We start from the raw sequence: 25,363 nt of genomic DNA, 5'->3' as shown, positions 1-25,363 counted from the left end.
CCTAGAGTTGTGAGTGATAAATAGCATGACACAAGAGCTCTTGGCAAAAACCCAGAGCCTTTTGAGAAATCACTATTTCTACTTTTGCAGCTAGAGAATAGCTTGAGCAGTTATGAATGCTAATAAATCTCACATCCAAATGACTGACTAGGCATAGGCAAACTCTGGCCCTCCAGGTTTTTGGGACTACAATTCCCATCATCCCTGATCACTGGTCCTGTTAGCTAGGGATGATGGAAATTGTAGTCCCAAACATCTGGAGCGCTGGAGTTTGCCTATGCCTGGACTCTACATTATCCTCCTTTCACTACTATGGCTGCTCTGTCATCCTTGCTGCCTAAAGAAAGCAGCCAATTAGGTTCCAACACGAACAATTGACTCAGTTTAGTGAGGGCCAAAAGATGGGGAGAGGGGACGTTGCTGAAGCTTTATTCCCATAAAGGGGGAATAGAATCTACAGCTTTCAGAGAAATTGAGAGCCCAGGTGAGGGTACATAATTATGCCCAAGAAATGGTGGCACATCTTAACTATTAAGCAGAACTCCTTGGGAAAGATATTGGAAGTTATTCTTTGTTAAGTTTTTCTCAATAAAAAAGTATGTATGCCTTAAATAGTTGTTACAATGTATAAGTTGTTGATTTCTTCATCTGATGTATTACATACTGTAGTTTAATCTTGCTCTTTGCGTATGTTCATGTTGACTTTATTAACAGACACAAATTTGCTGTTTACAATTATAGAATTCTGATTTTTTATGCCAGATGGATTTGCTTCAGGAATTTTATGAGACAACACTTGAAGCTCTGAAAGATGCTAAGAATGATAGATTGTGGTTTAAGACAAACACAAAGGTATAATGGGCAATGGGGATTTTGTTTTAAAGTAATTTTTTTAAAAGTGTGTGTTTAGAACTCACAGTATGTTTTTAAAAAGCAACTTGTTGTTTACAGCTTGGCAAATTATATTTAGAACGAGAAGAGTATGGGAAACTACAGAAGATTTTGCGCCAGCTCCATCAGTCATGCCAGGTATGTTACAATCTATTTTCTTAACTGTTTTCAAAATGTACTTATTACAGGGGGGATTTTATTTTTTATAATGTGTTTTATTACGTTGTGAGTTGCCTTGCGACAACCCTAAAAGGCAGATTTTCAATACTGAATAAAACACCCAAAACTTGATAATGAGGTGGTTTGGCAAGCACCTCTGGAGAAATGTTTCACAGTGATTGTATCACTACAAAGGTCCTATATTCAACACTACAAATCTAAAGTCCTATAAAGACCGTACCCAATACAAGGCTTCATCCCCTTTCTGTCTCTGGTGAGTGTTGCATAGAAGAAGAATGTGCTACAGAGATGTGTGCCAAGTTAGTTTTTCAGATGCACTGTATGCAGTGCCCTTGAAGATGATACAGAATCATTAATTAGTTCCGAATTCTGTTGCTGGTGATGTCAGGACTCTGATAAGTTATTCATTTGCATTGGTTGCCACTATGTTTTTGGAGCTCATCGAAGGTACAAGTTATGATCAAAGAAGCCCTAAATAGCCTAAGTCACTATATCAGTTTACACGGAAATAGAAATTAGTTTTGTAATTGTTATGGTTTGGCAAAACAGTAACAGGCTACATATTGTGTTGATTTTTTGCTTTATGCATCTACATTCAACTAATGTGATCAGTAACAAATGGTGACTATTTTTTCTGTCCTTTTAGTAAGATTAGGGTTTTTTTAAAAATGTGTGTAGATTTTTTAAAACATGCAAGACACTACTTCAGTTTTCTGTCCCAGGAAAGCTTATATGGAATGTGAAATAATATTATGCTTTAAGTTCTGATTATATTTAAGAGTGCAGGTTAAGATTTTTATCGAGAAGAGAGTCGTAATTTCTTTCCCAATTTACAGTGCACATCTTTCTTCCTTTTTGTTAGACCGATGATGGAGAAGACGACCTTAAGAAGGGTACCCAGCTATTGGAAATATATGCTTTGGAAATTCAAATGTATACAGCACAGAAAAATAATAAAAAACTTAAAGCACTATATGAACAGTCATTGCACATCAAGTCTGCCATCCCCCATCCACTGATCATGGGGGTCATCAGAGGCAAGTGCTGTTTACATTTCGTTATCAGATCACATAGCATTTGTCTAGTTAGTTCACTGCATTTATCCTGTATTTTCCTATTGTATAAAGTCAGGTAGTTAAAATGTGAGCATCTTTCGTCTGCTTTTATTGCAAAGGATTTTATTGGATTGTACATGATGCAGGAAATAATGTTTGTGTAGGAATGCATCACTTCCTTGTGTGTAGATGCAGATCCTAGCATATTGTTTGCTCAAGGCATATTCCACAACATAATGTTTCCATGATTTGAAGTTTTCTATTTGGAATAATTCCATCTGAACAAATGTATTTATAGTAGGATTTTTATTTTTTTTTAGTGTAACAGTTGAATCTTTGCCCCAGGGTGGCAGTGTCCTTCTTTAGTTCTCTTTAGAATGTGTGCTTGGAGTAGGTTGTACAATCTGGAAGCTTACAAATGAAGTTCTGTTATTTGGTGTGTTTGCCCTTTGTCAGAATTAGAAAATAAAAGGTCATTTCTAGAAGTCCTGCTGGTATCCATATTGAAAAAACATAGCATGCTAGATGGAATATGTCTGGTAATTGTAAGACAACAATATTGATCTCTACTTGTTTTTCTTTCAGAATGTGGTGGTAAAATGCACCTAAGAGAAGGTGAATTTGAAAAGGCACATACTGATTTCTTTGAAGCATTCAAGAATTATGATGAATCAGGGAGTCCAAGAAGAACCACTTGCTTAAAATATTTGGTCCTAGCAAACATGCTGATGAAGTCTGGAATAAACCCATTTGACTCTCAGGAGGTACAGTTGTCAGTTTCTTACTGCTTGTATGAAGGCAATTAGCATAAACCTTTTAGTTGGTATCTAAATATGCTTATTGTTGTTTCTGTCCTGTTCAGGCAAAACCATACAAAAATGATCCAGAGATTCTAGCAATGACAAATTTAGTAAGGTAAGAGCTAGTTTCCCTTAAGGGCAAAGCTAGAAGCAAATTTTAATCTAAATAATCTAGTGAGCAGTAGAAACAAACTCAAATGTTGGTGTCAAAATTACCCTTAACAGAAGAAAGTTTACCAAATCTCAGATTTTCAAAATGTGCTGAAGGCATGCTCACATTCCGTTTTACCGTAAATGAGATTGCACTGAATATTAAAATCCTTATTCTCTGCATACAGGCCAGTAGCCACAGAACCATTCATCTAACCCCAGGCCCTATGAAAGAATAAAAAATGTGTGTTTGTCAAACCCCTATCCTCGCCTAATACCACATGGCAAGCCATTCTTGAAACAGGGGACTTCCAAAAGTAGTTTCTATTGTAGTGGTATGGAGGTCTGCTGAAAGAGAAGTACACTCACTTTGCCCAAGCCCTCGGTCATACTTCGCAATTTGAATACTCACCTTCAGTTTCTGTTGATCCTCGGAAACTGGGGGGGGTAAAGCTCACTATAGATAATGTGTTCGCCTCTGTTTGGATCATAGCAATCAAATTCTGTTATCTGTTTTCTTTCCTAATTGACTAAATTGTAATACAGTGCACATGCTCTCTTTCTCACTTGAAGTGCCTATCAGAATAACGACATCACTGAATTTGAGAAGATTCTGAAGACAAATCACAGTAACATCATGGACGATCCCTTCATAAGGGAACACATTGAAGGTATAGCTGTGAAGAAGTCTTGTGATTTTAGCCAGCCCGAGCTCCTCATCCATGTCCACAGTGTATAAAAAAAAATGCCTTCTTTTGTAGCGAAAGCATGATAAAAATGTAACCGAAATAATAATTTGTGCTAGATAAGGCTGAATAAAATGATTTTGCAAAACAAAAATTGGCAGGAGTTTGACTGGAAGAAGAAAAAAATAGATTTTAAGTATTAACAATTTGTACTGGCCGCTGAGTAGCTTACCTGTGTTGGGGTTGGGAGAAGGAACCATACGTTGCAGCTTCATGATGGTACATCAGAAAGAGTCTCCCTGATTATCTGTGAGACTAGCGCACTGTCCCACACAGCCGTTTGCTGGTGGGCTAGAGTGTATTGGACCTGGTTGCCAGGGAAACCAGGACATACTCTGATCCTAACCACCAACATGGGCAATCCAGGAGACATCTGCCCAGTTGCCAAGAGAAACAAGATTGGGGCAGGGGGGCAGTCTTGGCTGGAATGGAGCAGAGGGAGCATACATAATCCATCACTGAAGCTTTAGAGTAGCCTTTCTCAACCTTGAGTCCCCAGATGTTGTTGGACTACAACTCCCATCATCCCTAGCTAGCAGCACCAGTGGTCAGGACTGATGGGAGTTGTAGTTCAACAGCATCTGGGGACCCAAGCTTGAGAAAGGCTGCTTTCAAGGATGAGTGGGAGGGGTGGCCCAGGGAGGAAATAAAGTGTGACTAACCTCCTCGCCTCTGATCCAATATATCATGGGGCAGCCGAAGGTGTAGGGCAACCTTTGTGTTATATCCCTCTGCTATTAGAGCCCTGACCTCTAATGAACTATACTAACAATCAGTATCCTTTTCAGCTCAGTGTGTCTTGAGTAGCTGTTAACTAAAGATGCCAGGAATTGAACCTGGTGACATTTACTTGGGAAACTTCCACTTTCTACAGGTTGGTGCCCAGTTTGTTTGCAAACTGAGCTACCATTTGAGTTAGGGGGAAAGCCTTAGGAGCATTTAAATACAGTTGAATAGTTTGATTTAAATTTCACACGAATTCCCAGCTGGAAACGTCATTTGAGAGTAAATTCTTAGGGTTTGATATATAGTCTAATGCATCTGTAAAAGTGTAGTGATCGCTAGATATAAAATTAGACCTATGCATTTGCTTTTATCTAAAGTGCTTTCATTGTATTCATACTGTAATTACTTTGCTTTTGTTCTTTTCCAGAACTTTTGCGAAACATCCGAACACAAGTGCTTATAAAATTAATTAAGCCTTACACAAGAATACATATTCCTTTTATTTCTAAGGTATTTGAACACACTGTCTCCAGAGGATTACCCCTAAAATCTGCTTACAAAAACTGCATCTTGATATTTTTTTTCTCTTGGAGGTTTTAACAGCTGGCCAACTTGTTGTTTGCTACTTCCCTTCCAGATGCCAGGGTTGTGAGAGATGCTGTAAATCCCAGAGGAGCACAGCATAAGTTTAGGCTGTGATAGTGGGTTGAGATGAGATGATGTTTTGGCTCAAATGTTATGGTCGGGGCTCAGCAAAATGAGCGGCTCAAAAACCAATTGCAGTTTTCTGTGGGAAGAAAATTCTGTTAATTTGTGGCAGCAGGGCTTACAGTTAATGATGCCCCCCACACACACACACCCCATTTGTTCTTTCTTGGCTTGCCACTGCTACAAATGTCAGTGGCAGCAGATTTTCTAGTAGATCCCACCTCTAGCAACTGCCCTCTTGCACCCAATAGTGCATGATGCTACATCACGATGCACACTTCTTTCAATAGGGCATTCTGGAGTGAAATGGATGCCACCGATATTATGGTTGTTACTTGCAGCAGGAGCAAACTAGAGTTTTCAAAGGAACAGAAATCAAAGTGGGAGGGTCTGGTGAATAACAGTTGACTACTGGCAACTCAAATTATTTTCTGTATTTGCTACTCTTAAATGGAGGGGGAGAGAGGTAAATTTGACATCAACACTGCTATTGGATACACATTCATCTTCCTCACAAACCTGTGAAGCTACATCTGTGAAAGATAAGTTTGAAAAGCTGTGGTCAGTGCCTTCTCAAAAGCCAGACAGGAGGCTGAAGTGGAATTGCAGTGGGTACAGAGGCCTGCACAGCCACTTGTTCTTCAGCAGAGCTGGCAAAATCAAAATTAATTAGGCAGATATGGTTATTTGCACAATTTATTACAGAATTCAGTTTTCATTGGCTTTTTTTAAAATGTGAAAGGCAAAGCCATGGTTTATGCTAGCTAGTTAAAAGTCTGTGCCATTATTGGAACTTCCAGATGTGCAACAAGAAAAACAACGGTACAGTTGTACCTTCGTTCTCAAACGTAATCTGTTCCAGAAGTCCGTTCGACTTCGAAAACATTCGAAAACCAAGGCGCAGCTTCCAATTGGCTGCAGGAGCTTCCTGCATTCAAGTGGAAGCCGTGTCGGATATTCGGCTTCTGAAAAATGTTTGAAAACCGGAACACTTCTGGATTTTCAGCGTTCGGGAGCCAAAAAGTATGAGTACCAAGGCGTTTGAGAACCAAGGTGTAACTATAGAGTGGCTTTCCTTCTTTCTGCTCAGAATTCAGCTTCATTGATTTCACTCCACGGTGCAGCAGCCTCTTGGTCTTAATTGGTGTCAGTAGTTTGTGAAAACCATGGTTTGCACTTCAGCTTCAAACTCTTTGGCTTAGATACATTTTAAAATGTATAGCTAAAAAACAAGACATGATTTTGCATTACATCTGAACCCGGCCCCTGTCCCTCTCAACAGCCTTACCTGTACTTAGGTTTTACTACTGCAAGTAAAGTCAAGATAACCATAACTGATTCTGCTGTTTGTGTTAAAACTTTCCTACCCTTTCCTTGACCGTCATATATACCCACTGCAACTTGCATCTTTTCTCAACCTGGTGTGCTCCAAATGTTGCTAGATTTAAACCCCAGATAGCACGGCCAGATGTCAGGGTGCTGGAATTATAATCCAAGCATCTTTTTTTAAAAAAAAATCTTTAAAAAAAAACATTTATTCAAAAGTTACACTACAATAGTCCAAACTTCTTGAGGTCACAAGGTTGGGAAGACTGGTTTATAGTATTGAGCTATAAGTGCACTGCCAGCAACAATCCACTGAATCTAAAGGCTTTCATCTGCTAATCCTTCCTTTCCCAGTGATCATACTGGTATTGACGTTATATGTTTAACTTCACGCTTGCTTTCCTAGATAAAGAAAAAAAAGGCTTACTACCCAAAGCTTCGTTGATATTTGATACCTCTTTTCTCCCTTAGGAGTTAAACATAGATGTAGCTGATGTGGAGAGCTTGCTTGTGCAGTGTATACTGGATAAGTGAGTATTTTTTTCTTTTCCTTTATTTATAGCAGGAGTGGGGAACTGGATTGGGCCAGATCCTTACCTCCCCCTGCTTCCACTCTTTTTGGTGCCTGCTAAAAACATTTTTAGGGAGGCGGATGGTGCTATGGTCTAAACCACAGAGCCTAGGGCTTGCCGATCAGAAGGCTGGCGGTTCGAATCCCTGCAACGGGGTGAGCTTCCGTTGTTTGGTCCCAGCTCCTGCCCAGCTAGCAGTTCGAAAGCATGTCAAGTGCAAGTAGATAAATAGGTACTGCTCCAGCAGGAAGGTAAACGGCGTTTCCATGCACTGCTCTGGTTCACCAGAAGCGGCTTGGTCATGCTGGCCACATGACCCGGAAGCTTTCTGCGGATAATCGCCGACTCCCTCGGCCTATAAAGTGAGATGAGCACCACAACCCCAGAGTCGTCCGCGACTGGATCTAATGGTCAGGGGTACCTTTACCTTTAAAAACATTTTTATTTAGACAAGTGTATTCAGATGCTTAGGCAGTTGAGGTAATTATAGTCTGCTTAAGTATTTTAACTTTTGCATGTTTTAAAGTACTGCTGTAATTTTTTTATGTTTTAGGAAACAGCTTTGAGGTTTTTGTTTTTTAAAAATAATAATCAGTGTATAAATTTTATGAAATAAATAATAAAAATATCCTCATATTCAGTAAATCAGGAGTGTCCCATGGACTTGCACATGACTTGTTAATCCCACCCTTCTCTTTTTGACCCTCACCAGAGTTAATCTGAACCAAGGACTATTAACCATAGTTAGTCTGCAAACTTTAGTTTGTAGCATTCATATAATTCTTCTACAGAAAGAGGAGTCGAGGGAACTGGAGATGTCAGGAGGGAGGGGAAGGACGCTATGAGCCCCTTGTTGTGCTCTTGACCTCCTGGCCATGAGTGGAAACACTCATAATTTGTATCAGCTTGTGTTGTCTGGAACATTCATAACATTGCATCAACCTGTATTACCTATGTTGTAGGACACACTTTAATATTTCTTGTTTTGTCTCTTGCTTTAGCACTATTCATGGCCGAATTGATCAGGTTAATCAACTCCTTGAGCTGGATCATCAGAAGAGGGGTGGAGCACGGTATACTGCGTTAGATAAATGGACCAACCAACTAAATTCTCTCAATCAGGCCGTAGTCAGCAAGCTGGCTTAACCAACAACAGGCAATTACAAAATGTACTTAAGGCAACAGCGCAGTGATGTAAACCTTAAAAACTGGGAATGGCAAAACTACTGTCGGTTGGTGTGCCCTGAAATTATTGGAGTTAATGGCAGAAGTGCTTTTTTGATCAGCTGGTTTGTGTTTTGCTGCTGCATTTATCCCAAGAAAAACAGCTTTAATCTCCAGAAGAAAACCAAATGCCACGGGATTTATGCTGTGTTGACATCATGCCCTCACCATGCAACACCCTAATAATTTGTCAAGGGGCAACTAATGACCAGAGCGAAGGTTTTGTTTGTCATGATTTTAAATACACTGACACGTTCCTGTTGGTTTAAATTTAAACATATTTTACCTGCAGAAAAAAGAAATCTCACAAAAAAATAACCTGCAATAACTTGAAATGCATACCCTTTTGAACACTTCCTTTTTCTCATGTATAAATCAAAATGTTTGCTGCATTTTGCAAAATGTCAATTCTCCAAAAATGTGTCCGTATATTTCTGTACCTGCAGTGTAGTAAAGGTTTAGAAGAAACCCCGTAATTATGGTGGCATACTGTCACTTAGGTTTCAAGCAGCAAAAATAAACAGTGCAGTTCAGAAATTGTAGAGTTTTTGTTTCTTGATGTGTTTTTCATTATGTGGCTGGCTTGTGTTTAAGAGATTCAGGGAGAGTGTTGTTGCCTTCTGCCTGTATTTTGAAAGCACTCTGAAGGTCAGGGGCACCATCTACGAAGCTCTGCTGCTAAACAACTGCAATCTGTCAAAGGGGCTTATGTGAAACTTCCACACATGCCACATTTTCTTAGTACAAACCTGCCTGCTCCGTGGCTAGTCAGTCAAGAGCACTCCACTGGAATCTTCCCTTTCAGTTTCAAATAAGAATGTTCTTGCTAACCATAGTTAGCGTCAAACCACATTTTGCAGCTGGAGTTAAAATGGGTTTGTAGACTGGCTGAACTAAATTTAGTTAATGAAAATACAAGTGCAGATGTAATCTTAACCATATTAGCTCTGAAACTGAAAGGGAGGTGGGAAATGTCCACATTGGGTTGCAAACCTGTGGGATGCACTTAATTATCTAATGTGATTAGCTAATTGTGCAACAATTTAGCAGGCTGCACCTATTAACTTAAATTTTGCACGTGTGTTTAAGTATTACTCTTTGGTATTTATATGCAAACGCTACTGATCAAGCATTACCAATTTAACTGTTTGCTAATGTACAACCCTTTCTTAAGAGTGTCCTAGCCACTGTTGTTTTGGCACATCGCAGAACTGGATTTTTAAATCTTGGATTTAGATAAACATGGGCTGTGGTTGATGGGATTGCTCAGACGAGTGGTGCCAAATGGAAGTTTGTGGTTTTACTCTTTTTAAAAGAAAAGGGGGAGAAACTATAAATAAAAACTGTAGAAACTTAAGACCAGCATTCAGGAGTCATACCTGATGGCTATGGAGTCAGAATTGGTCTTTTCATATAAGGATTTCTGAAGTGGCAGGTGAACTATAGACAGTTCTTTCACAGTCTGCCAATAGGAAGCAGTAGAGGGTATTTCAAAGCATTATTGCAGCTGAGACTGTTAGGTTTCCATATGGAATCTGATAGAATATGGTTAACAGAAGTAAAACTTTGAAAATGAGTGTTGGTCGGCTTTTTGTTCTTTTCATAGTAAATTCCTGGAATTGAGGGGATGTGGTTGTGGGAATATTTCTGAAAGCCTGCAGGGTGTGTCCAAAGATGGAGTTTTTGTCCTGCCTGCCCATGATTCTCATCCTCTCCTATGTCCTGCAGCTGCTTCCCATTCTGTATCCTTATGTCTTCCCTTTGTACTGGCAGCACTGGTGAAAGGATAATCCTGGTTCATACATTTTAGATGTCTTGTAAACTTTCCCTTCCACCCTCACATGGCATCCCTTTTGAGAACATACTGGATCAAGCAAAGTACTGTTTTATAACCTGATGTCTCTGAGAGGAGGAGTGCTACAGGTGATATGCCTACCAAGATTTTTTAATTTTTTTGCAATGATGTCCCTTGTTGGTTTTGTTTTTTTGAGCCACCGCAGTCTTGAAAATTGCAGTGGCCATGTGTACAACTGCCATGTAGAGGCACTGTTGCGTTTGAGTGTTGCCTCCGCATGATGCTGGCTAGCAGCTCACTGGTGCCTTCACGTGCTATCGGGTATGTGAGCAGGACCAAATAATTTCTTACTGCTTGTATAACACACTATATAGTAGTGCATTCAATCCCTAGGCCAATAGCTTTCAAACTTCTGCCATGGAAATCCTGCATGTTGCAGAGCATTCTGAAATATGTTCTAGTGCACATCAAGCTCTCAAGAGGTATTGTTGTTCCACATGACCTGAAAGTACATTCTAGAAGATGCCTTAACAATCCCTTGTGTGCTATGCAGCACAGCACAGGTTTCAGACAATGGTACCTGGAACACAATCGCGATGTGAGTGTCTCCTCCCCACTCTTAAAAAAAAACGCCCACATAGGTAACTGTGGAGTTGTTTGTTTTTTACTTGAGATTTTAAAAATTAAAATTTTATTGTCCAGGGCTGAATTACGTACTGTGTATCCAAATGGATTCCCCACCTCCTTCCATTAAACATTACGCAAATCTGGGAAATGGCTTGTCATTTTAAAGTAGGAGCCAAAATAGATATCTGAAATCAGATAGCTGATAGCAAGGAGCAGCTTTCTATACAAAAATAAGGAACACCAACATCCTTTGAAACAATATCTAGCATGTAAAAGGTCCCAAGTTCATCTCTCTAAAGGACTGAGAAAGACCTATCTGAAAACTGTGGAGATGTATTGCTAATATCAAGTTAGGTGGAATAATGGTCTAATCTTGTATAAGGCAGCTCCCTAAGATGCTGGTATCTCCTGCATCAGCCTTTGTCACCGTGGAATCCATGATGGGAACTATAGTCTCGTATGTATGTATGTATGTATGTATGTATGTATGTATGTATAGAGAGTGTGGCAGGTGTCCTACTCATTCTATAGCCAGGGTTCATGGTAGATTACAGGATAAGAATTCAGCGCCAATGCAGTCCAAATTCTGCAGTCCAAATTATGTGCCTTTTTATAAATTGTGCAACCAATGTTCATAATTTGCAAAACTCTACAATTTTTACATTTTCCACCGCAAGGTGGTAGTCCACTAAGTTACTCAGAGTAGACCTATTGAAAGTAATTGACATAGCCAAATTAGGTCTATTGGTTTCTCCCCACTCCCCAACTTGAATAGAGTTGTAGCAGCTGAACAGCTAAAGCTACAGACTGTACATTTTGTGGCTTTTCTATAATTCCCAAAGATGTGCTCTCATTGAAGGGGGCAGGGCAAAATTGAACATTTTTCTGGAGTGTGACAAATGGATTGGCTGTGTTTTGAATACATTTTATTAGGGCTTACAGAGAAAAATACAAAACTTAGTATCAAATGCTGTTTTTTGCCCAGACTAACTAAGACTTGATTCTAAATGCAATGGAAACAAAGGAGGGGAGGGAGAGAGAGAGAGAAATAAATAAGAAATAGAATAGGGGTTAAAAAGAGAGAGGGAGAAATAAAATTCAGAAGGTAAGGGACTTCTCATTCTTTGTCTGTCCACTATAATTAAACAATATTCACTTCATCCACTCCAATATAACACCCAACAAATGGATTGGCTGCAGAGGAGCAGCATGCTTTATGATGTCCTTTGGTTAGCAACATAGCACTGATGTAGCTGGGCTTTCATATTAAAGCAGTATTCGGTAGGCAAAAAGCTGCAATACTTTTTGGCTTTGAAGCTTTTTAAAAAGCATGTGTTGGTCTATTTTACCATGTAGTATATAATAAGCTTGATGAGCAGAATGCATACATGAACACCAAGAGAGTCCATGGACAATTTATGTATGTTAAGTTGTTCCCAAAGAACCCTATGATGCCATAAGCAATAATATCATTGCCCTGGATGAATATGACATACTTAAAAATCTGGCGAGGGTGCCAGGACCCAAGCAAATTTGTCTTGGTGACTTGGTTGAGCCTCTGTGCTATCAGTTTGCTATCCTGCCCTACCTGTGGTGCAATTTCCTCAAGTTTGTTTAGGCCAAAGTAAGTCCCATGGAACTTGATGGGACTGACTCGCTATTAAGTGTGTTAAGGGTTGCAACTCTAATCTTCACATTGTCCTTCGCTGCCTTCATCCCCATTCCATAGCTGCTGCTGTGAGCTACTAAACAGCATTCAGAGGCTTGTCTGGAATCTGACCCTGCCAAGTAGGAATCTTTGCAGTCCTCCTACACCTTCTGGCAGAGGAATTGCAGCACTGTAATAGAGACCAAGTTGCCGTAGATGAAGTGAGATAACAAACAGGGATCAGAAAGTGGAAGGCAAACCCCACTGAAGGGTTAGGTCCTGCTTATGTAGCAGTACAGCTGACATTTCTGCCCTGCCTGATCCCTAGTGCAAAGTGTTGTCCCTAAAACCTTCGCCTCCATAAAAATGTTGCACTGTGCATGATGGTCTACCACATCACCCCTCCCAGTATAAACCTTCCTAGACCCACAACTGTGATCTCAGATGTAGACAAGCAGGGCTGGTGCTAGCACATAGCATCCTTTGCCAAAGGACAAGGCCCACCGCCACTGGTACCAGAGCCCCACCTGCCCTATAATATTAAAGCAGTGTCTTTCCACGTTAAATAGTCAAAGCTTACACCAAAGAATCCTGGGAAGCATCATCTGTTAATGTTGTGGCAGATATTCATTTAGGAAAACACCAGAAGGTTTTCTATTGGGAATAGTACCAGGAAGTCTAAAGGAAGAAAACAAGACATTATATTTATACGCAACAGTAGCCGCAAGGCTATTGATTGCGAAAAATTGGAAAAGTGGTATTATACCGACAGAAACAGAGTGGCTTGCCAAATTATTGGAGTATTACAATATATCCAAAACAATGGGAGAAATTGGAAGGATCTCAAAAGAGAAGATAGACAAGGACTGGAAGGTGGTTAAAGGATACTTGCAAAACTATATTGGAAAAATCAGAACTCCTATTAGAATAAACAAGTTCCGTTATAAATACTGAAATACTAAATAAGATGGATAACAATGTGTAACAGAAAAAGAAGCAGAAAATTGGTTTAAAAGTGTGTGAAAGAAAGTAACAGAAGTGGAAAGAAATTGCAATTGAGTAGACTGGAAGTTCAACACAAGGGTGGGGTGAGGGGTAAGGGATGGTGGTGGGAAAAAGAAGTGTCTGTGGGATTGAGTGTGGGTATGTATGAATATTTTTAAGGATTGTATGAAATGTATGTTTGTATATTCGTAATGTGTGTATTAATGCTGAATTATTTTAATAATAAAAATTAATTTTAAAAAATTGTTGTGGCAGCTATTAGGAGGCCTACATTCTCCCACAGAGCTACAGTTTTCAAAGTGGTTCCCTTCTTGAGGAACTCTGAAAGCTGTCGCTCTGTGAGAGGAATGGGCAACATGTGAGTGTCTCCTAATAACTCTCAGCGCGCTGAACGAACTACAGTTCCCAGGATTCTTGAAGTGGGGGAGTCAAGACTGTTTAAGACGGTTCTGCTTTAAACGTATAGTGAAGATGGGGACCAGGTGTGGTCTGGACCTCCCTTTATCCCCCCCCCCCCAAGGCCCATGGAATTGGGCTTGCCACTACCACCATTTTTTAATTTCCTCAAGCATGAAAGAGCTGAGCTAATACGGCCCAGTGTTTTACCTACTTGCTTTCCATTCGGAAAAGAACGTTTTGCACACTCACCTGGAAACATTTTTATTTATTAAAACATTTCTATACCGCCCCAAGCACATCAGTCTGGAAGCAATGCACAGCCAATTGTTTAACATACTGGCATCCACCTTTAAATCAATACAGATAAAAATGATAATAAAGCTGGTAATACAGGACAGAGTTGAAACGTGACAGCCTGCTGAGAAAAGTTGAGGAAAGGTCTACAAACATAGGTACTTACTTTAGCACAGGTATGGGGAATCTTTGTTGCTCCCAATATTGCTCCTATATGCCATGTTTATTGGGTCTGGTGGGAGTTGTATTTTGGCAACATCTGGAGGGTCAAAGGTTCCCCAGCCTTGTTTTAGTGAGTCAACAATGATAGCACTTGCCTGAGCTGAAGAGAGGTTTTTGATAAAATCTTGCCACCCTAGAAAAGGCTCTACCCCTCACCAAATTTGCTGACTACCAAGAATGCATTGTCCACCAAACATAACAAGCAAATAGGGCAACAGAGGTGAAGGTGCTCCTTTGACACCCAGCTGGAATAGGAGGCGATTCTCAGCGTGAGTCCAGAGAGCAACTGTGGGTCACAGCATTCAGAGAGTTGGAAAAGAGAGTAGAGTTGCATTGCCACAACCTGCCCTGCCATCGGTCTTGCTTCTGTCTGGGAGCGCCACAAATGTCCCGCTGTTTGGGACTATAAAGGCTAAATGGGTACCACTAGAAGGCAAGCACATGTTCAACACACTTCCGGCTACATTGGTGAGAGCAGTGGTTAGAATGACCTTGGTTGGCCAAGTCACTATCTCCCTGCCTAAGCTACCTTGCAGGCTGGTTTCGAGGATAAACTGAGGAGGGGAGTACCATGTGTACTAGGAGATCCTTAAATGAGTGGGAATACATCACAAACCTTTATGCCAGACTCTCCTCCCTCGCAATCTGTATAGCTGCTGGAGACTGTTGCATAGCCACAACAGAATCAGAGAGTCCTTTCTATGCCCCAGGAGGGTCTTTGAGAAGACGTTTTGGAGTACCACCATAGCCCTCATTCTCATTCTTCACGCATGCAATAGGCTGATAAGGATGTGTGATGGATTGGACAATATCTCTTTCTTCTCTTGTCCAGCGGGATAGGACTGTATTCCCCTTGCTTCTGTTAAGAATTGAGAAAGTGTGGTTGAATAGCCAGTTCATGCTGGTGCTTTCTTCAGGAATAGATGGCGGTGAAGAAATTATTTATGGGATGTGGCGCAGTTGGCGTCAGTACATAAGAAGTGTCTTGCTGGATCTGACCAAAGGTTAATCTTATCTAGCATTCTATTTCCAACATACCAGCCAGCTGCATTTGTAATCTGAGTACAATGGTAACTTTGCCACACGTGAACATTACCCAATCCATTCTGCTTTGACACTATACCATAGAGACAGGCTCTAATGTGGAAACATGCACATGAATGGGTTATTTCAGACCAGTTTCTCCAGGCTGTACTAGAATACCATTTAAATTTCCCCAGAGTGCTCTGGAACAATACTATGTTGGGGACCTTGTAGAAAACTGAAACAGCAGTTCTGAAATCCTAATACGGGAGGACTAGAATACATCAGTACAGGTGAGATCTGCTGATTTTCTGGGGCATCAACAGTTGCTGCAAGGTGCTGGATGCTGATATCTGGCATAGTTCCAGTGAAGTTTCCTATGGAGAAAGGTAAAGTGCTCCACTTTGGGACACATTGAAGCAAGTACAAAAACTACTTTCTGTTCCAGTCATGGAGAGGGGTGTGGGCAGTTTCCTACCTTATTCAGGATGCTGAATAAGGGGGTACAGTGTGCCCATGAACAGATCCACAGCACTCTCTAAGGGTCCTTGGAATGTGAAAGCCATCCAGCAGTGCAGTTATGCAGTTTTAGATTCTCGACTTAATGACTTCATACACATACTGTATTTTTTGCTCTCTAAGACACACTTTTTCCCTCCTAAAAAGTAAGGGGAAATGTGTGTGCGTCTTATGGAGCGGAGGCAGGCTGCGCAGTTATCCCAGAAGCCAGAACAGCAAGAGGGATTGCTGCTTTCGCTGCGCAGCGATCCCTCTTGCTGTTCTGGCTTCTGAGATTCAGAATATTTTTTTTCCTTGTTTTCCTCCTCCAAAAACTAGGTGCGTCTTGTGGTCTGGTGCATTTTATAGAGCAAAACTTATGGTACCTCTTTACCCTAGCCTTTGGCATCTGAGATTTATTTTGTCAGGATCCATTCTATTCTTCTGATGGTTTTTAAAAATTGATTTTAATGTTGTATTTTTATACTGTTGTAACCCTTCACAGGGATCTTTTTGTGGTCAAGGACAGGCAGGAAATCCAATAAATAATAACAGATGAAAATATGCATTACTTTGCCTAGTCCAAACTGTGTCAAGACATCCCTATTGCATTTGGGGGACCCTCCTGCTCATTCAGCCGAGTGGGGCTCTGGATTTCTGCCCTGACAGCACCATCTGCCCATCATAATGACAGACATTTTGCTGCCATATAATAAAAACAGAACCAGAAAGCACTACCCAGATTAGCTCTGAAGAACTGCATTGTTAACAAAGCCTGAATAACAGCCTTTACAAAAAAAAAAGTGACCTTTATGTGGGCATGTATTGCTGGAGCATAAAAGAGAACTGTACAATGGCCATTTTCATTGTAGCAATACATTTATTTTAAATACGATCAAGCAAATATCTTAAGAAAAATGTCACAGGCTATAACTTGACAGTCAACACCATTTGGAGTAGGATTCCTAACAAGCTGAACTGCATTCCAGATTTACAATCCTGATGTCCATTACAAAGAAGGCAGTTGTTTCAGGTCCTGCTTGTAGTGGGCATTTTTCACTGGATTCTCTGGGCAGACGGGTTCTCCCACATTTCTCAGAAGGAGAGCAGTGGCTGGGTTTTTAAATAAGTTGTTTCTCAACAGAAGTAGAACACGCACAAACATATTGTTGCATGCCACTGCAATCTCAAAGTGGTGCGAGATTCCAGGGGTCCCTATCGGGAATGAGGCACAGCAGAGACGGTGGTGTCTTTAGGATATGTGGTTTGTTTATTTATGCATACATACAACCTGAGCCTATGATGGAGGGGTTCACAGCATTAACTCCCATAGCTGCAGCCTTGAATTCAAGCAGAAATCAGCCATAGCTCACTCTCCATCTTGTCAGCCTGCAGCTTTTCCCCTCTAGGTCACATCACTGCAAACTCTGCTCTCAAACTCAATCTTTGTTCTTCTAATTATCAAAAAGCTGGAGGATGGGACCCACCATTTCATTATCTGGCACAGAGCCCTCTTTCCTTTGCTCTCTTATTAGCTTTCACCCAGGCGATCACCTCAATGAAAGAAGGTAGCCTGGATTATATTTTAACCCTTGCTGAATCTAGGGATTAGAAGGCTTGATCAGATTTCAACACCCACTCATAACACTATGTTACGAAGAACTGAAAGGTGGATTGCAGAGGGATTTAGTTGTTTACTTTCAAAAGTTATGAAACCTTTACACACTGTTTATCTTCTTGATGATATCTTACCCTCCTGCATTTATTAATGAATCATGAAACTCTCCTTTTAAATTGCAGGGTTTTAAGCACGCTTGATCTGATCTGTATAAAACCATATTTAGGATGCACTCCTTTAATGCAGATGCTGGAAAAGATATGAAGGGGCAAAACATTAAAATTATTGTAGAATCATAGATTGCAGTCCTAACTACTAGAAAGTACATACTATTGGAGGAAGTGACATGAGTATTTGGGATTGAGCTGTGTGACACACATGCCCTTGGCTACAATAGTATATCAACATAAATACAAAACGCTGTTGGGCAGAATGCTGATTTGTATTAACATAAAAGATGAAATAAACATTGGTAACAATGATCAAACATTAAACTAAATACTGAAGAAGAGGCTCAACGGCTACTTTACTTCATTTATACGCACATTTATTTCCACTTTCAGCTGCCAAAAGGAAGAATTGTGCTTTCTCTTGTTCCTAATCTTCCCTAGCCCCCTGCCAAACCCAGAGGTAGTGTGGTGCTATTCAGCCCAGCACTGACATCACTGTGATGATCTCAACAATATGTTTAGATATCTCTCTCTCTCTGTTGTAGATTTGATATTGAGATTTGGGTCCAATTGGACACAGAAAATGTGCAATGCGCTATGTCTGGTTGTATTATCAATTTGCAGCCCTGCTTAAACTGTCCTGTTCCATTTGCAGGTGATAGTTTTCAGAAACGTTGCAGTGATATGTTGCCTGTTGTATATATGTCACTTCCCCTTATCCTGCCATGGGCTCTGGTCAAACAGGTTTTGAAGCACTACAAAATGTACTAGACCCATTTAGACTTCTCCAAGGAAGGTGCCCGAGTCTGGGGCTTCATTGCGGACTGATCCTATGCATTAAGTTCAATGAAAGTTGTCCCCAGGTAAGCAAGAGCCTCAGCCAGCTTGTTTTTTGGCTAAATTAAGAAAATGTTCATGCAGCCCTATCCTGTGCATGGTTACTTGGAGGTAAATCTCACTGTGATCAGTGGGGTTTATTCCCAGGGAAGTGGACACAAATTACAGCTTCACTGTTTGAGAGAAATCTACCTCTAAGTTACAACTCATTGTTTATTTTCTCATTTGTGCAGAAACAGGGAACCCCTTATCCTTCAAATGTTGTGGACTCCAACTCCCATCAACCTAAGGTAGCACAGTTGAACCATCAGGGATGATGGGAACTGTAGTCCAGCAACATGGAGGACCACAAAATCCCCACTCCTGCAGTAGTGGATATGGGAACAACTATTCTCTCTTTTCTTGACACTGATAATTATTATAAAGTTATCGACATGGCCCACTTTGTGCAACTTGGTCAGGCTTTATTCTGTTGCCACTAAGGAAAAATATTTTTGTCCACCTAGCTCTCATGGTTGCATGTGGACTAGCACCCTAGGTTGGTTTTATTTGTTCTTGCTTTAATGACTGATCTGACCGGGGGTGGGTGGGTTAAGGTATGGGGGGTTATTTCTCTCCTTATGTGTTCTCCCTTCATTGTGTTCTTTGTTCTGTGAAAACAGTAAAACTATTTTAAAAACAGAGACCTTCAAAAGGCAACTGGCAAAAGGCAAGTGTTTTCCTAGCGAGGAAGGGAAATGCAACCACTGTGAATTTCACAGTTGTGTTGCAAGCATAACGAATTATTAAGTTTGAACTTGCATCCAAATCAAGTAAGGTCATCTCACAATCCTATTGACGTGAGAATATCTCATCTCAAAAATTAACAAACATACATATGTCTGCAATAACAGAACTCCTACATGTTTCTTAAGAAGTAACCCCTACTATCTTCAATGAGGCTAAACCCCTAGTGTGTTTAGCAATGCAAGCAAAGTTAATTAAATTGTACAATACAGAACTTGAATAGGCAGGCAGTCACCCCATGTGCTGTATTTAGAACACCGGCTTTTTCTTTATATATATTATTAAATTTTTCTATTTTACATTTTAGAGTATTCATTTAAACAACCTTCAATCAATGACTTCCCTTCTTCTCCTTCCATGGTTCAATTTGCACACCATAAATCCCTGCATATTTTACATAAACTAAACCATTCAGTATTCCATTATTACATTCATCAAAGCTTATCTACACTGTTGAATTTATCTTAATGCTGCCAGCGTTTTTAAATGTACACAATTTTCACCCATATATTCGATAAACATTTTGCAATCTTCTTTAAACGTATCTTCTTCTTGTTCTCTTACTCTATACGTTAAATCTGCAAGCTGCGCATATTCCATCGGTTTAAGTTGCCATTCTTCTTTAGTTGGGACCTTGCTCGTTTTCCATTTTTGGGCTAATAAAACACGGGCTGTGGTAGTGGCATACATAAATAATCTTTTTTGACACCTGGGAATTTCCATCTGAATTATCCCTAACAAAAAGGAATTTGGCTTTTTGGGAAAGGTACTTTTAAACATTTTTTACAATTCATTATAAATTATTTCCCAGGACTCTTTTACCCTTTTACAAGTCCACCACATATGATAAAACATACCCTCAGTCTCATTTTATCTCCAGCACTTATCCAACTCAGACTTGCACATTTTAGCAAGTCTACTTGGAGTTAGATGCTATCTGTAAATCATTTTCAGATAAGTTTGCCTTCAAAGAATAATATGCTGTGAACTTCAAATCACTCTTCCCAAGTTTTCCCAGAGATTTAAATCTATATTATGTTCTATATCTACTTTTTCATTGTGTTTAGCATTGCAAACAAAGTTAATTAAATTGCACAATACTTGAATAGGCAGTCACTCCATGTGCTGTATTTAGAACACCGGCTTTTCCCAGCTGTAGTTATGCCAATAGAACTGAATAAATGAACTGCCATGAGGAAATGATCACGGATAGTAAAGGGTATTTTTGCAATAACATTCCTTCCTTCTGGTATGGCAATTTGACTTCATGGTGTAGATCAGCCTTCCCCAACGATGTGCCCTCCAGTGTTTTGGACCACAATTCTTACTATACTTCACTAATGGGCATGCAGTGGTACCTCGGGTTACATACGCTTCAGGTTACATACGCTTCAGGTTACAGACTCCGCTAACCCAGAAAGAGTGCTTCAAGTTAAGAACTTTGCTTCAGGATGAGAACAGAAATTGTGCTCCGGCGGCGCAGCAGCAGCAGGAGGCCCCATTAGCTAAAGTGGTGCGTCAGGTTAAGTACAATTTCAGGTTAAGAACGGACCTCCGGAACGAAAGAAGTACTTAACCTGAGGTACCACTGTACTGACTTGGGCTGATGGGAACTGTAGTCCAAAACATTGGGGAGAAGAAGAAGGAGGAGGAGGAGGAGGAGGAGGAGGAGGAGGAGGAGGAGTAGTTTGGATTTGATATCCCGCTTTATCGCTACCCGAAGGAGTCTCAAAGCGGCTAATATTCTCCTTTCCCTTCCTCCCCCACAACAAACACTCTGTGAGGTGAGTGGGGCTGAGAGACTTCAGAGAAGTGTGACTAGCCCAAGGTCACCCAGCAGCTGCATGTGGAGGAGCGGAGACGCGAACCCGGTTCACCAGATTACGGGTCTGGTGCACTTAACCACTACACCACACTGGCTCTCAGTCAGGTTGGGGGAAGATAGTATAGATTCACATTAGAAGTGCTTTCTAACCTTAACAAGTGTTCAGTGCCAGGTTTGGGGAGGCCCTTAGACAACGTGATCTCAGTCTAAACCAGCATCAGCACCTGGCATCTTGGGGAAGCTGTCAAGATATCAGTGCCTTGTCAGGACCCCCTGCTGATGCCTGTCCTGCCCTGTCCTGCCCTTCCTTTTTCTGGATCTAGCCACCCTTTCAACTTTCTACTGTGCCCCAATCCTGGCAGCCCATCTAGTTCGGCATCCTTTTCACAGTGACCAACCAGACGTTTCTGGGATGGCTGCAAGAAGGAACTGAGCACAATAGCTTACATGGGTCAGCAAACATTTTCAGCAGGGGGCCGATCCACTGTCCCTTAGACCTTGTGGGGGGCTGGACTATTTTTTTTTGGGGGGGGGTTAATGAACGAATTCCTATGTCCCACAAATAACCCAGAGATGCATTTTAAATAAAAGGACACATTCTACTCATGTAAAAACACACTAATTCCCGGACCATCCATGGGCCAGATTTAGAAGATTGGGCCAGATCCGGCCCCTGGGCCTTAGTTTGCCTACCCATGGCTTAATACATACCACCTTCTGAGAGGGAGAACAAGATGCGTGGAGATTGCTACTCATTCTCATACCTCTCTGTCTGCTTGTTCCCTCACGGAAGGGAAGCAGTCACAAAGAGGGGGTGAAGGAAACTTCAGGGACTAACTATGCCCCCCATCCTGGGAGTGGGCTAAAGTTTGTAACCAGAAATACAACACTCTGAAAGAGCTGGTGCAGTGTGTTGCTCAAAGTGAGAAAGTAAGCCTTTGGTTCAAATTTTGCCTGTCATAAATTCCAGAGGTGGCCTTAAGCAGCCTTCTTTCAGCCTCTGCTCCTCTGGGCAACTGCTGCTGCCGCCCCTGGTCTCTGAGCTGCTCCCCACCCGAAAAAGATAAGTGCCTCTTAGAAAATAATAAGAACCCTCCTGGATCAGACCAAATCTAGTCCCACATTCTGCTATCGCATTGACCAACCTGATGTCTATGGGAAGCCCATGAGGACACAAGTGCAACAGCACAAGATATAATAATTTCTAAAAGAATGTTAAAATACTATTATTATAAATGGTAAACATTTAGGATTGTTAAACTGGTGCACTGTTAGTATACAACCAGTGGGCTTTGGACTGCCTTGTGCTAGTCCCCAAGGCAAAGAAAATATAGATATTTAATATTTCAGACTTTATTTTATAAGATATAGATTCTACCCAAAGTGACAGTAAAAATAGATGGTTTCGGTTTGTATGTTCCAACATTTAATCAGCAGCTATGAAAAGCACTTTTACTAGCTATGATGTTTTCTAACTTGTTTTCCAAGTCTTCAATTTGGTTGTGAACCATTAATCTAATAGGGAACATTCTGGTGTTAAAAGCATGGAATCCTCAGTTCAAATTCCAGCTTCAACAGATGGTTTTGACTATTCTTGTCTTCTTTAGACTTGATTTCCCACCTGAAAAACATTCTACATATTTACAAGCATCCATAATCCATTTTTGTGGAAACATCTAAAGGTACGCAGTAAAATCAGCCTTTTTTTAAAAAAGTGTGTTGGAAATAATGTTGACTAGAACAACCAGTGGTTATATCTAGGTCAGCATGTAGCATCCTCACTCTCTGTGTCAGCATTATCTATATAGGATCAAAAATGCAACCTCTAATTGAGAGACATGATCAACAGGAGGTGACACGCTTTATAATTGCTATGTATGTTCATGTATACTTCCAATGAAGTATTTAGTCACTGTCACTAAACATGATATAAATTGATAGGCTGTTGGTTTTTCATGCAAAGCTTGATCACGTATGTGACTTTGCTTTTGAATAACAAGCCCATTACTGAGAGTGAATTCAAATAAGTGTTCTAGATCATTCCATACCATCCTTGATCTTAATACAACCTGAAAAGATGTGTGTCTATAAACATAGGGTTTATAAGCCTATAAACACAGGGTTTGTTGTCTTGACCCCATGGCCCTGGGTGAACAACCTGCAACCATTTTGATTAGGGTTGCCTCTGCTCAGATTTTATCTCTGAAATTATTAGTGTATTTGTCTGCATGAACTTCAGTTAAACTTTGCTCCAGCATTAAGGAAGCATTTAGGTTAGGGGTAGGCAAACTAAGGCCCAATCACCTTCTAAATCCAGCCAGCAGACAGTTCGGGAATCAGGGTGTTTTTACATGAGTAGAATGTGTCCTTTTATTTAAAATGCATTTCTGGGTTATTTGTGAGACATAGGAATTTGTTCATCCCCCCCCCCCAAAAAAAATATATAGACTGGCCCCACACAAGGCCTGAGGGACAGTGAACCAGCCCCGCTGAAAAAGTTTACTGACTCCTGATTTAGATAGAGAGATTTCTGGAGACAGGCAAATGCAACAGGAGGAGGAGGATAGTAGTACAGTGGTGCCTCTGGATACGCACACCTATTGTTGCGTATCCTCCGGGTTATGCATGCAGCAAACCCAGAAGTATTTTTCCAGGTTTCACCCTGCGTGCATGCGCAGAAGCGTTCTATCGTGCGGCGCGCATGCGCAAAACAGGCACCTCCGGTTGCAAATTCCTCGAGATCTGAACGGAGCTCCGGAAAGGATCCCGTGCGCAACCGGAGGTACCACTGTAAATTATTTTGTAGGAATACAATGCTTAGTGACATTTTATCATCCAGTGTGAAAACTGGAAAAAAATTATGACTCCAATGACCATTAGGAATGAATGACCCATTTGCCAAAGCCACATTTTATAGTTAAAATAACACTAGATACCATTATGGCTGCAATAACTTGTCCAGTCGCACTGGACATGAACATATAAAACATTAAAACTAGATTATTCACTTGGATAAAGACATCTTACAGTGCAATCCTATGCACATCTACTTAGAAGTAAGCCCACTGAGTTCAATGGGAACTACTCCAAGGAAACTAGGTATAGGATTGCAGCCTTGTCGCTTCAGTAGGATTTACTTCCTAGTAGGCATGGCTAGGTTTGTGCTGTGAGTTGAGCAACTAATTACCGTATTTTTCCGTGTATAAGACTAGGTTTTCCCCCTAAAAAATATTTTCAAAAATTAGGGGGCGTCTTATACTCTGGGCCATCTCCCCCCATTTTCTTAAATCTGAGTCCCCCCAAAATAGGAGGCGTCTTATACATGGGGGCGTCTTATAGATGGAAAAATACGGTATATGAGCTTCAATCATTTAACCAATTTTTGTAATTTTATATATACACAACAACTGGTATGAAGGAAAAACACCTATTTTTGGAAGAAACTGAGAAAGGGGTAAAATTCAACCTCCCCCAAGTTTCACAGAGATATTTTATAAATACGGTATTAGGTTAAGTTCTGGTTAACTACAATAACATATTTGGGGGGGGGTCATGTATACAAGTTCTTTCTTTTGTTCTGTTCTCTTTTCCACTTTTTTTTAATTCTTTTTGTGTGTGTCTTCTCTTACTCTGCGCCCTTGTGACAATGTACTTTAATTTTTTTCAATAAAGAATATAAAATAAGTTTCACAGAACTGAAAACATACATACACAGATAAGCAAGCAAAGCGTGACCTAAAAAATGTAGTGCTAAGCTCAAGTATAAAAGGCAAGCGTTTAAGAACAGTGGACACCCATCCTAAAACAAAACCCTGCATCTTTATAGTTAAAAAACACACACCTAAATAAATAAATAATCCTTTATACCCCGCCCACCTGGCTGGGTCTCCCCAGCCACTCTCAACACTCTTTTACTAGGCAGCTAGGCTGCAATCTTATTACATACTCACCGGGCGTAAATCCCATTGTGGGCCTTACTCGTGAGTAAGCATGCATACGGTCGGACTGAACTGACACACAGCTCAAGGAAAGCTCTCACCCTGTCATATAAAGTAAAGCCCCACTGTGGGCCTCACTCCCACAGGGAGGAGCGCCTATACGACTGCAGACAAAGACATAACACACCTAGATAGGTGGACGTATAAATAGATAAATAAAGAAAAGCCTAAGAAGAAGGCGAGGCCCTCCCTCTGATGAACTCCAGCTGGGCTCCAAACAAGCCTTACAGGCCCGGCGTT

General features: G+C 40.7%; 1 protein-coding gene and 2 long non-coding RNA genes across 4 annotated transcripts in view; 1 reads left to right on the top strand and 2 right to left on the bottom strand.

Annotated features, from left to right (window-relative positions):
• COPS2 (COP9 signalosome subunit 2) overlaps window positions 1–8,920 on the top strand; it is a 20,487-nt gene extending 11,567 nt beyond the window's left edge. The window contains exons 5-13 of one of the 2 annotated variants that reach the window (XM_083712793.1): window positions 763–852; window positions 952–1,029; window positions 1,934–2,108; window positions 2,712–2,890; window positions 2,989–3,041; window positions 3,650–3,747; window positions 4,976–5,058; window positions 7,054–7,112; window positions 8,156–8,920. In XM_083712793.1, the coding sequence (XP_083568919.1) occupies window positions 763–852; window positions 952–1,029; window positions 1,934–2,108; window positions 2,712–2,890; window positions 2,989–3,041; window positions 3,650–3,747; window positions 4,976–5,058; window positions 7,054–7,112; window positions 8,156–8,300 (960 nt within the window). In that variant the 3' untranslated portion in view covers window positions 8,301–8,920. Of the gene's footprint in view, window positions 1–741; window positions 853–951; window positions 1,030–1,933; window positions 2,109–2,711; window positions 2,891–2,988; window positions 3,042–3,649; window positions 3,748–4,975; window positions 5,059–7,053; window positions 7,113–8,155 lie in introns of both variants that reach the window. The other variant, XM_083712792.1, reaches the window with a different exon arrangement.
• LOC310831815 lies at window positions 2,115–4,113 on the bottom strand. Its single transcript, XR_014557985.1, has 3 exons — window positions 3,995–4,113; window positions 3,204–3,301; window positions 2,115–2,530 (listed from the first exon to the last, which is right to left on the bottom strand). It is a non-coding gene; the product is annotated as an uncharacterized lncRNA (long non-coding RNA).
• On the bottom strand, window positions 5,080–25,363 carry LOC310831797. Its single transcript, XR_014557961.1, has 3 exons — window positions 25,072–25,363; window positions 14,985–15,227; window positions 5,080–6,478 (listed from the first exon to the last, which is right to left on the bottom strand). It is a non-coding gene; the product is annotated as an uncharacterized lncRNA (long non-coding RNA).

Source organism: Podarcis gaigeae, assembly GCF_964106915.1.
Source record: "Podarcis gaigeae genome assembly, chromosome: 14".
NCBI classification, from domain to species: Eukaryota; Metazoa; Chordata; class Lepidosauria; order Squamata; family Lacertidae; genus Podarcis; species Podarcis gaigeae.
The sequence above is the reverse complement of the archived record's forward strand: the minus strand, read 5'-3'. Positions and strand labels throughout refer to the sequence as shown.